The 12,504-nt window shown below is 48.8% G+C and overlaps 1 protein-coding gene across 2 annotated transcripts in view; it reads right to left on the minus strand.

The window, feature by feature from the left end:
- The window catches only part of COL22A1 (collagen type XXII alpha 1 chain), a 246,303-nt gene that overhangs the window by 95,597 nt on the left and 138,202 nt on the right, over positions 1–12,504 (minus strand). For both annotated transcript variants that reach the window (XM_073893246.1, XM_073893247.1), the window contains exons 26-31: positions 11,139–11,192; positions 10,113–10,166; positions 6,500–6,544; positions 5,857–5,919; positions 5,363–5,416; positions 2,085–2,126 (exon numbers count right to left, since the gene is read on the minus strand). In XM_073893246.1, coding sequence (XP_073749347.1) covers positions 2,085–2,126; positions 5,363–5,416; positions 5,857–5,919; positions 6,500–6,544; positions 10,113–10,166; positions 11,139–11,192 — 312 coding nt within the window. The remainder of the gene's footprint in view (positions 1–2,084; positions 2,127–5,362; positions 5,417–5,856; positions 5,920–6,499; positions 6,545–10,112; positions 10,167–11,138; positions 11,193–12,504) is intronic.

Consider the following 12,504-nt stretch of genomic DNA (forward strand, 5'->3'; position numbering starts at 1 on the left):
CTTCAGGCCTTTTTTCAACATCATGTCTTCAAAGACCTCACCTTTCCTCTCTACAACTCAAATATAAATTAGGTCCCCTTGTCATTCTCCCTGATTGAACCCTGTTCTTTCCTCTGCTGGCATTCACTATAATTTGTCACATATGTGTATCAGGGCCACCAGGTGACTAGAGTCTGCCTCCCCTACTAGGCTGAAGCTCCAGGGCTCCCAAACCCTGCCAGTGCCTGGCTCATGGCAGGTGCTCAAAAAACAAGTGAATGGACCAAAGGACATCATGGATTCTAGTCCAAAAACACAATGAAGTCAAAATAGAAGGATAAAAACAAGTTTTTGAAATACACCTTGCCTTCCAAGTCCCCCAATACTTGTCTCTTCTCCAGAAGAAACCACTGTTTTTCAGTTTAGTAAATTTTTCTATATATTTCCACATAATTATGAATGTATAGAAACACATGACTTTGTACAAGAATTACACAAATACCAGCAGCAAGCACATGGCTATTCATCCTTGTTTATACGAATAAACCCCCATATTCTTCACAATAACAAAGAAGTAGATCATCTGTATTCCCTGCACCATGGATAAGAAAATGGGAGGCAGGTAAAGTACTTAACAAAGCTCCCACCACTAGTGAGTGTGCAGTAGGAACCAGCCCCACCTGGGTGGGCCCTGGAGGCCATGCTGGTTTCTCTATGCATCTTTCCTGAGCATCGGTATCTTTCCAAGGCCACGTACGTTGTGTGTGTGTATGTGTATGTGCATATGCACGTGTGTGTATTTTTATAAACTAGGATTCCATGACATAGATATTCTGTGGTTTACTTAAGTCTATGCTTAATGTCATGTGGGTTGCCTATAATATTTCATTATAAACAAAACTACAATGTACATCCTTGTACATGCTTTTTTCAAATACACACAGTGTAAATATTTCTCTGGGATAGATACCTGGGAATAAAATTTCTAAGCTAACATGTACATACTTTATATGTGACTACTGAGGAACTTCTCAATTCAGTGTTACCGATTTGCCCTCACACTAAATAATAGTGCTCATTTCCCTGCATGCTTCCCAACATGAGATGTTTCTGGTATTACACAAAGCTTTATATGAATGGTTCTGACTCTTAATTTGATTCTGAGATTCTTCTGACATCCTTATAGAATGGTTGAGTCTCATTTCAATAGGCATGTGTTTGGGGAAGAGATTGAGCCGTGGAATAATGATTTAACGTATGTAAAAACCACAGCCTAAGATTCTTTGTCACACTGTAAATGGGATTTCTGGGTGTTTGGGTTCTCAGCTCCTGGCCTCCATATTTGCCCAACCACAGCCAGCAATGAAGACATGTTCTACTTCCCTGAAATCAACTGATCAATGCACAGAATATTAAGGCTGGGAAGAAACATTAAGATAAAAAAAAAAACCCAAAATATGCTCCCCTATATATAGCAGTCATTTTTAATTTACTGTTTATTATGTACCAAAAACTGGACTACATACCTGTTATGATCTCAGTTAATTTTCATTAGAAATGTACAAAACAGCTGGGTATAATAGTTTTTCTTAACAGATGAGAAGATGGGGTCTTTGAAATTAAACATGTATCTAAGACCACAGTGCTGGTGGATGGCAGAGCAGGGACTCAGAAACTCAAACCCACTTTTTTCTGGCTCTGAAGCCCATGGTCTTACTCACTACTCAACACCAAGTACAGTGACTGGGTGGGAGCATGAGTCATGGTTATATACCCATTTTGCAGTCTTACTCTGGACAAAGTCTCCCCCTGTTTCTTGTCTCTGGACCTCGGGTTTCCCCACATGTAACAGGTGGGGACATACTGTGTCTAGCCAATGTTCTGATAAATAGTAAGTATGCTTGCTGCATAAAATAAATCAATAAGCACAAGGTAGTTCTTAAAGAAGCTTATGTATTTCTGGATCACAAGACCTAGGAATAGGCCTAGCTACTGACAATCTCCATTAAAAAGATGTTTATAACTAAGCGGTATGGGAGGAAGGGAGCTACCCAAAGCCTGAGGGATTCAAAGAAAAAATGAGGATAAGAAGCAGAGTAACTTACAGTTCCGGGTAATCCAGGGGGGCCTGCAGGACCAGCTTCACCCTAGATGAAAAAACCGAACACAAAAGATCACTAATCCTCCTGCCAACTCTGCTTATTCTGGGACACCTTTCCCCGGACAACAGAATCACCCAGCTAGTATCTACTTTGACAGACAGATAGATAGACAGATAGATTCTGAATTATAAAATATTTCAGATATAAGAAACCTTATGTTTTGAGAATTATCTATGCTAATATGGGCAGCCGTAGATCATTTATATCACTCTACACTAGTCCACTATGAATATGGAAATAGAGTGATCCATTATCCACCTTCTTGTTGACGACTCTTAGTTCTTGCTTACTAATGATGCAGCAAACATCCCCGCTCTGCGCCTTTGGGCACAAAGACAGGAGCTCCCTTACGGACTCCATGGGGCCTGTCCCAGCCCGAGTGGAGGGGATGGGCTCTTCTCAGGGGACTGAGGGGACAAATCTACATTCCTGTAAAAAACACAAGTCTGGGAGTTAAGCCTCCTGAGCTTTCAACCTCAATCTAACATTTTATACATTATTTTACCTCATTCGGCTTGTTCACCTCTTTGTAAAATAATGATAAAGGTACACAGCATCATAGGGACACTGACAGATCATCTTCAGCAGAGGCCCAATAAGGAGGAAATTGTTATACATTTGACCTGAAGGAAGGGGGCCACCGGGCTTTCCATGTAGGAGGAACCACAGGGAGCAGACCTGGTCCTCAAAGACTGCCTACTCCATGTGCGCCACAGGATGCCAGGGCATGCATGTCTGTGCCCACGTGTGTTCCAAGTGGCCCGGGGTTAGGTCTGTTGCAGGCCTTCCATGCACGGTGAGTAAACAAATGAATGAATAAAACGGGCTTAGAAAGGGACAAAGCCACTCTTAGTAAGCAACAATAATAAATTAATATAGTTACACTGTTCCTATCTTTTTTCTATTTTTCTACAGTATTTAATTCCAGTTACTGAATTATGTTTTTATACGTATTAACTCATTTAGTCTCCATAGAAATGGCTGTAACACAGATACCCATTTCAGAGATGAGGACACCGACGCCTAACGTTCATTCACCTGCTCAAAGTCACGGCCAGCCAGCACACGGCTGAGCCTGGTTTTAACTCAGAATCCAAGTAGCACTGCCTTCAATAAAGTTCCAGAAGTTTTTTCAGAAAGAAAAACACTTTCTCAATGTTATTTGCATTGCCAAATTTTACCTAATTATCCTCCTGACACTGACATCCTCATGTTCCAGAAACAATCTCATTTAAACCAGTTTACCCCACATTAAAAAGTCTGAATAATCAAAGTTGAGTGTTTCCTGGTGATAAAGGAAATTTTCAATGTTTCAGGCGTCTGGGCCCTGCTCCTGGGCTCTCAGGGAAGCTATCCTCTGACATTTGCCAACGTCAAAATGACTCAGCAAAACTTCAAAGCATAGGCTCTATTTCTGCCCCAGCACACATTGTACATCTACCTCGTTAAAAAAAAAATAAAGTAGAATAACCAAAAGGGAACATTCCAAATGTAAAGATAAGAAAAACAATACAAAACCTCCCTGGTGCCCATAAGATGAAAGTCATACAGCCTTGCACATACTGAAAACAAAAGATAAAGTCTGTAACTTTCTGGAATGTCCTTCATCTTGATGATCATATATAACCCTGCCCCAAATGTTTCTTCCCTGTAGCGGTCTCTTCTTTGTGAAGATTGTGTATCTTGGCAGCTGTCCTAACTTGGGCTCAAATAAAACTCTTTTCTTTTCTCTCTAAAAAATTTTAAAGAAAGGTTTGTTCATTTGGTGTTGACACTAGTGAATGTATGGATATGTATTAAGGAGAGGGCGGGCAAAGAGATTTTTCTCTCTCCAATCCAGAGAGCCTGAAGACTGCCTTTTGGGTAGAGCCGGCCCCTCCCTAGCGCTGTGGGGTGAGGCAGAAATCGCAGGTGGGTTGTCGGGAAGACCCCCGACGGCTGCTGACCCCCATGAGCTCTGGAGTTCACTAGAGGATGGGTTCAGATCCCAGATCTTCCATGAAAACATGAATCCTCAGCAGCCCTTGCTGAGAAAGGAGAGGATTGTACCCACTTTCCAAGATGCCACAGGGCTAAAACGCTCATAGCCAGTGGTGGGAAGGAATGAACTGGGAAATGGAGACAGGGAAGAGTGCAAGACACAGTCAGAAGGGGACAATGTTGCTTTAATGTCCTATTTTGGATTTTTGAGCAGAATCGTCTATTATTACATATTTCTCTGGAGAAAAGAAAGGCAGGCTGGATTTTCTGGAACCTTTAATGTGATTCTGCCATGGGCCCAGCAGTTCTGCCAAAGCAATAAAAGGGGCTTTATGATCTCGTGGAGCCCTTTGCAGCCTGGAAATGAGTTTCTCAAATGAAAACTGCAATTCCAAAAAATCCACCAGGGCAGCAGGCCTGGGCAGCTTACCACACAAAGCCCTTTCCATTTCTGGCTTTCCATTTCTAGATAGCAGGTCTGTCCAAAGTAAAGCCCTCAGCCTCCAGCCCAAGAGAGAAGCTGGTGCGAGGCCCCTCCTGGAGCCCAGAAACACCGGGAGGGGTGGGGGGCACCGAGAATGGGGAATTGGAGGGGAAGACCGTGCAAACATGGGGGGACGGAGGCAGGGGGAGCATCGTGCGGGAGAAGGGGAGAGGCAAGCCCTTTGGGGTGTGCGCTGCCAATGCTCGGGTGCCCATGGGCCAGGCCAGCTCAAGGCAGAGCTCTGCTGGAGCTGGGACACTGAGCTGACCCACTGCTGGGGTTTGGATCTTGACCGCAGTGCACTCCATCCATGTGCCCCTGGGAAAGCAATGTGGCTTGTCTGTGCCTCATTGTTTCCTTATCCAAGAAGCAGCCATGCTGTTGGTAACACGACCCCTCTCAGGGTTGTCCTGAGCATCACCGAAGTCACTACATGAGCGGTGCTTCGGCCATCCTGGCACACCGTGAGTCTGCAGCGCTCACTCCACACACAGGACCTGAGTCACGCTTCCCAGCAGCCCTCAGAGGAAGGGCTAGTGGAACCATTTCCCAGGCAGCAAGCCAAGGCACAGGGAGGAGGGACAAGGGGCTCAGAGCCGCCCGCGGGTAGAAGCCGACTATAACCCAGGCCACAGCTTTGACTCAGACACCGAGACCCTCTCCACGGCCCTGCAGGCACCGCACATACACGTGGCAGAGGAGGGAGGCTTGGCCAATCCAGGCCCCTGAAGACCAGGAAGCCAGCAGCAACTCCTACCTTTTCACCTGGGTCACCTTTCACTCCCGGGAGGCCCACCGTGCCTTTCTCTCCCTGCGGTGAAAGATGAAATTAGAATACACCAGAACTCAACACCTGCCTTTTGCACATAAGAGCGAGTAGACCGTGGGCAAAATCCTTTTTATCTCTTGCTCTTCTCCGGCCTTACCGGTAAACGCCAAGGTGAAGCGCGGTTCCGAGGGCGTGCCGTCAGTTAGGGGTGAAGCACCTCCTCCCCATCGGGCACCTGACATGATGCGCCCACCCCGTTCCCATCCACTTCATCTGAAGATCTTCCACCCTTGCCTACTGATTGCTCAGTCCCTGTCCCTTTGCTGCAGCGGACAGACCGGAGCAGCCTGAGCCCCTTCCCTTCCTCTTCCATAAACCTGGCCAAATACTCCCAAACCCCAGCCCAGACCACCCAATGCCCCAGGGACGGAACCCCAGAGGGGGCTGCTTTGCGAGGGCACAGGTGCTGTGCCACCACTTACCCACTCTCCTTTCTCTCCCCTCAGGCCCGGGAATCCTGGAGCTCCTGGGAGACCGGCCTCTCCCTGTGGAAACAACCGGATGCCTCTGTCCCCTGGGCTCTCGGTGAGGAGGCTCTCCTGTGGGCCACGCCACACCCCAGCCGTGTGCTCTTCCCTTCCTGCTCTCCAGCCCCCAGAGAGCTCTAGTGCAGCGGGGCTGACGCAGAAAGCAAAGTGGTTCTAGAGATTTCTGCTCACTGGGGCGTCTCCAAGTTCTTTCTCACTTCAGCCGCTCCTTCACCAGGAACCCGTTCTGCCCGTCTGGGGGTTTCCTCCTCCTCGTCCTTTAGGACAATTGTCACCTCCTCGCCACCTTTCCTGACATTCCCCAAGTCCGAACGAGGAGCTCTCTCCTGCCCTCCCACCCACACCTGCATGCTACCACTCACTGCACCTGTCCCTGGCTCTTGGTTGATGGTTGTGACCCCAACACAGCGATGGAGGCATAAGACATGCTGATAATCATTGGGTAAGTAAATGATTACGTGAGATGAACGTAGTGAGCCCCCAGGGGAGAACGGATAAAGGCCTAGGGCATAATAATGAATGAATGCACTGAATGAAGAATGAATGAATGAATGAATGAAGGTATGAACAAACAGACCTTCTCTCCAGGTCGGCCCGCCAGGCCCTGCTCCCCAACTTCTCCCTGGGGACAGAGTAAGAGATATCCTATTATTTTTCACTCACATTTGCAGAGATGTCGTTCCCCAGTTGGCCCCACACATTCACAGCACCTGCCGGCCACAACTCTGGCTTCTCAAGCACGTGCGTAGCTCTAGGCAGCAGACTCCACACAGCAGTTGGGCTGTGGAAACCCGAGCGTTTGGCATTTCTAGAAGGAGGGGCCCCACACTCTCTCATATCCTGTCTCACTTCCCCCAAAATAAACCTCTGCTAGAATCGCCCTGACAGCGTTTACACAGGTGAATCCATTCATCCTGAATCTAAAAGTGTACGATTCGGAACGAGAGGCCCAAATTGTGCCTCGAAGGTCCATCCCACTCCGAGCTGTTAGCACACATTGTAGGGAGCCCAGGCCCCATGCTGGGTCCAGCGATGAAGGAGAAGTAGTTCGTGAGCATGTCCACACTGGTCACTGTCCCATGGTTGCTGTCGGGACTTTTTGGAAAACACAGGCAGCCCCGTGGTTAGAGGTCGGGGAGAGCTTTATGTTTTCTCTCTCATGGTGTGTTACAATCCAAACTTATATCAGAAAGCAAACCCCCAAATATACACTGGTCCTAGCAGCTTGGATGCAGTTTTGTTCTTAGCCATTTGTTCCTGACTAGCATTTTGTGGTCATGTTGAAGTAGGAGGCACAGGACCAGAGGGGCTTGATCCCTGGTCCCAGGACATCTGGCTGCTGTGTTAACCAGATCCCTACAAATTACTGATGCAAATGTGTGTGTGTGAGGGGGGTAGTGGGGAGGGACTGTAATTTCTAACTTAGGACATGTCTTGAGAAGCACTAACTTCTTGAATGACAATTTCTAACACCCATGATGCTATTGAGCAGAACCTTAGTGTAGATTTCCATAAGGAAATGTGGTTTTCTGGTAAGTGAATGGACACATAAATGAATAAATGAGCAGGTACGAATACACATAATGATTTTCCCCACAGCCATACCAGACTCAGCTGGTGGTGAAGGCTAACATTACCACCATGTCTCAGAGAGGAAGGTAAGAAAGAAAGAAAAAATAACCCACAGCATTGGTTAGAATTAATCAATTAAGCACACATTTGATGCTATAGCTCTGGGGCCACCAGGGGACCCAGCATTGGAGTGAGCACATATAGAAATTCTCCATGCATTCCGATCCCCCATGAATTCCCAGTATTTACAGGCACGATTAGGAAGAACTTCTCCAACCAGAATTGTGCAAATACCTGCCACTCAAACTGTCACTGTAAATCAGCTAGGATTTACACCTTAGGATGATTACACCTTAGCCATGGGAATTGCTGCTTATGTGCTGAGAAAGGCGCTGTGCATCTGGGTTTGGTAAGAAGGCATTTTGAAGAGCTTCAGAAGTGCCCCCTGAATTCATACCATGAACCCTAAGTCAAAAGCAGGGTGGATGGAGGGCTGGATGGTGTCTTGAATTCCTGATCTGTGCACCCTGCAAGCCAGCTGCATTCCCTGATGGACTCAGAAACCCGCTGTCCACGACTTACCCATAATCTTGGGAGATGCTTATCTTCACTTGGGCATTTTGTCAAAAAAAGTAACAAAACCCCAGGCCAGATCCTTTTTGAGGCTACAAAGGATGTTGTAAAACTACCATAACTGCAAAAATTCATAGTTTTGAAATTCCTAGAGCAATGTTTTACACATATTGCACTAGAAATCGGGCAAAAACACCACATGTGAGCCGGAGTAGTAGGCTTCTCTGTTTGAATCTTCCAGCCATTAGAGATCACCAGAAATATAAAACACACAGATGGAAAGACCACAGAAATCCCCAAGGGCACATCTGAGTTCAGCCCAATACTTCTTGCAATCAGTGGCCGCCTTCTGCAGACCCACGCATGGGCGCAAGCCTGCTTCCAAAGACCACCAGACACAATGTTGAAATTCACATGCACAAACCCAGGACTTGCCATTTTACAAATTTGAGAAAACACAACTCTTAAGGTGTGGTTCACACCATAAAATCTACCAGGTCAAGTCAGCCAACCTGTGCAAATGTGTTAAGTCCTTTCCGGAAAATGACAGAATTTCAGCCAAATGCTGAAAGGTTGCCTGGGTTCTTTTAAGACCATGAGATTCACCCCACACAAGCACCTCCGGGTGTGCATGCACACAGCTCGGTGAATTACTTATTATTATATTTCAACGATTTGGGGATCATCATAGGTATTTTTTAAAATCATATGTTGCTTCTTAAAATACGAAGGAGCAGTCTTGTAAGCGGCAAGGGGACAACTCACTGGGCACTAAGGGGGCATGAAGCTGAGCCTCTTGCATCTGGAATCCTGACAACAGGAGGTTTCCTAGTGGACCTGGGGAGGTTCTTTTCACATCTGAATAAACCTGGGTGTGCTCGACTTCAGCAGGTGTGCTTTAATCTGTGCTTTTCCTGCTCCGTTTTCTGTTGGTCTTCTAAAGAACAATCACTTTATGAAACAATGAGGCAAGGCCAGGGCCCTGCATCTGCCCAGGAACACCTTCCCGGGCCAGCAAGGTGATCGGAGTCCTGCCTTCCAGAGGGGCAGGTGTTGAGTTCAGGCCACTGCTGTGCTCTTGGGGCTTGGCTGAATTTGATATCCATCCTCCGCAGAGTAAACCTTTACTGAGCACCTGCCGAGTACCTGACCACAGCTGGGAATGGGGGAGCAGAGGTGACAGAGACCCAGTCAAGTGTGCTGCCCTTGACTAGTTCATAACCCAGCAAAGTACAGGGCACTGATGAGGGGGGCAGTGCCCTGGCAATCTCCTGTCCCCACAGACTCTCTAGAGCCACAGCACCTGCACACATGCACACCACACACACACACACACACACCCCACATACACACCGACACGTACCCCACACACACACCCCAGCCACACACAGAGCACCATGCACACATGGTCCAGCCTTCTCTGCTTGGTGCTCACTGCATTCTGAGCCCAGGCCAAAGCTGAGATCTGAGCTCAGGGCCTCAAGACAAAAGAAGACCCTGCAGCCCATGATGTGGGGCTCTGAGGGATGGCCAACCAAACGCCCACAGGAGGTGCCCTGTCCAAATGCAATGGGGAGTGGCCTCTGCCTCTCCCATAGCCCCTGGCACCTGCTGGAGGCACAGGGGGCTGAACGCCACAGACCACATCAGCCAGAAGTTGGAGCCAGGCATTAGGGCGTGCCAGTGGGGAGGGGAGGAGGGACACAGACAGACAGACAGGCAGACAGCGAGAAGGCCCTCTCGCTCATCACTGCCAGGATAAGCTGGACAGTGACAAGTTCTTCCCAAGGCCACAGCTACAGGTCTCCCTAGAAACCCACTTGCCCCTGCTCCCTCTGTCCTGGGCATTGTGTGACCCTTCCCACCAGGTGTGGCTGTCCCTGTTAGAGCCCCCACCCTGCCCTCACCCCTTCCAACAGCCCCGTGTTCATGGTGCTGCCAGACCCCCGCTGACAGTCGGTGCTCACACCACCCACTGTGGTTCACACAACCCCAAACACACTGTGCAGCAGAACCCACTGGTGGGGAGGAGACGGGATCCATACCCTAGGGCCGGGTTTTCCAGGCAGACCGCCTTCTCCTCTCTCTCCGGGCTGGCCCTGTAAGGAACACACAGAGAGGTTGGCAGGAGAGCGCTGGGCTCAGGGAGTCCCACTCAGCACTCATCACAGGCTGGTCAAGGCGGACAATCACTCCTTTGGTGGTGTTGAGCCCCTTCACCCCGTGTGACCACGGTGACCAAAAACAGCGGCTCGTACTACCTCTTAGATTCCATGTTCCATGCCTCTGCTTTTGTTTAATTTCACAAAAATGTCACTGAGTAGAAAAGGTGCCTTTCTCTCACTGAGAGACCTGGGGTATGGGAGATGCTGTGTGAATGATTTTGAGAATACAAAATACCGGGTTCGCCCTTTCCTTGGTCGTGAAAGACAAGGGAGAAAAGATGGAGACTATTCACATAAATACCCATAAAATGAAGTTAAATCCATACTTATTCAGTATTTGGTCTTGAAAACGTTGAGTTTCTAACTTACTAATTGAAGAGGATGATGGATGTCCTAATAATATCGAAAAGCTGCCTTTCACGGACGGTCGCCCCACACACTGAGCGTACATGTTGGGTAGGAAAGAATCAAGTTCACTGGTGGAGATATCTATTGTGCGGTCTTGTAGCTGTTCATTTGCCACGTGTGCACTGGGAATTTGCTTCCCCATTTTATGATACTTAACCCCAGAGCCTTTTCTTAATGATCCTACTATAAGGAGCCCCACCAGAATATTTTTAAAATTAAAGTCTCTTATGTTAAGCGTATCTGAAAGGTGTTCCTCCCTGCAAATATGTAACATATTTCTAACACCTTCGTTTTAAAGCCTGAGGCTTCCCAATCCTTCCCCAGTTACCTTAGCAGAAATAAAGGACTTGCCCATGTCTGACCTGGTGAATCCAAACATTGCCGAGTCCTGAGCCCGGGGCCAGGCAATCAGTGGATTTTAGCGTTCACCAACGATCCAACACCTCTTTCCTCCTGCTCTTTGGGTCCTAAACTCCTGCCACCCCCATGAACACCAACCTTGGGTCCCGGCAGGCCTGGTGCTCCATGCTGCCCGTCCTTTCCAGGTGGGCCCTGGGCAAGAGGGAGAAAACAGAACAAAATCAGAGGCCTGTTTAGGGCGCATCGCACTGAGTGGCTTCCAGCCAGGAGCTGCTTTGTTGCCAGCAGCTGGGGCATCCCAGGGCACTCGCTCGCCAGCGTGCTGTGGTCTCTGTGGGACGGGGCTGTCCCCCACGTTGCCTTATGAGGGAGATGGCCCTCACCCTCTGGCCGGCGTCCGATGTCCGGTGACTCTGGACCTGTGTGGTCAGCGAGAGGAGGCAGCACCAAGATGGTCAGCGGATTGGCTCACGGTCCTTCTCTACCCCTGCTTCCCACTTCCCCCAGGAAGAACAATGCCCACCCTGTGCCTGCTCTCTCTGCAAAATCCCCGCCAACATTTCCTCCCTTCCCAGTTCTGGTTTGGAATTGACTGTCAAGTCCGCCTTTATTTCTAAGGACGACACTGAGTAGCTCCATGTCCCAGTTCCCCACAAGCAGCCTCCTCCTCCCCCAGCCCCTTTGGACCAGGTCACGACAGGTGGTGTCCCGGGCAAGGGGACAAAGGCTCAAAACTCCCCGCAGCCTCCTGGCTCTGCCTTCCACTACTCCACACCTGTTGGCTCTGCTGCTTTTTCTCTGATCTTAAGCGACCTATCAGGTGCACACACACACCCCCGCGAGCTACGAGGAAAATCCTTTCCCCGCAAACTACTGTCCATGTTATTACTTTGGCAGCTGGAAGTGCTACCCAAAGTCATTATTATTTTAGTAAACCTGGTAATTTTTCTGCCAAGAGGTCCCTGGACACCCAACTAAAGACTTCTGTGTCCTTGCGTCGCTAGCCTGGGCTGGTGGCCGATTGGGAGGACAGCCCTATGCTCCCAGAGCAGGGGCCCCGGAGTCAAGACCCCTGGAAGGGCAGGAGGAGGTGCTCCTCTGGGGGCTGAGAGCACTCGGGTCTATGGGAGTCTGACACCGTCGAAGAGCAAACACTAAAGCCAAAAGCATTGCCTCAAACTGTCAGTGGCCATGACCTCACGCTCTACAACACAAATGTCTTCTTGGCGACGGCGTTTTCCTCTTCCGACGACTCTCTCCCCTCTCCTGAATGTTCAACCAACATGTGTACTTGTTGATGAACCCCTTAGATCAGATGTGATTGTTAATGTGTTTGAGCTTTTCTATGACACCGTCACCTGAGTACACTGTGCGCTGGGGATGCTGCAGGTGACCGTGTGCTCATGAGTGTTCGCTGGGGACATTGCAGGTGACCATGTGCTCGTGAGTATTTGCTGGGAACGCCACGGGTGACCGTGTGCTCGTGAGTGTTCACTGGGGACGC

The sequence above is a fragment of the Callorhinus ursinus genome, unplaced genomic scaffold, assembly GCF_003265705.2.
Source record: "Callorhinus ursinus isolate GAN/ISIS: 27379988/994484 unplaced genomic scaffold, GSC_fseal_2.0 scaffold5, whole genome shotgun sequence".
In the NCBI taxonomy this organism is placed as follows: Eukaryota; Metazoa; Chordata; class Mammalia; order Carnivora; family Otariidae; genus Callorhinus; species Callorhinus ursinus.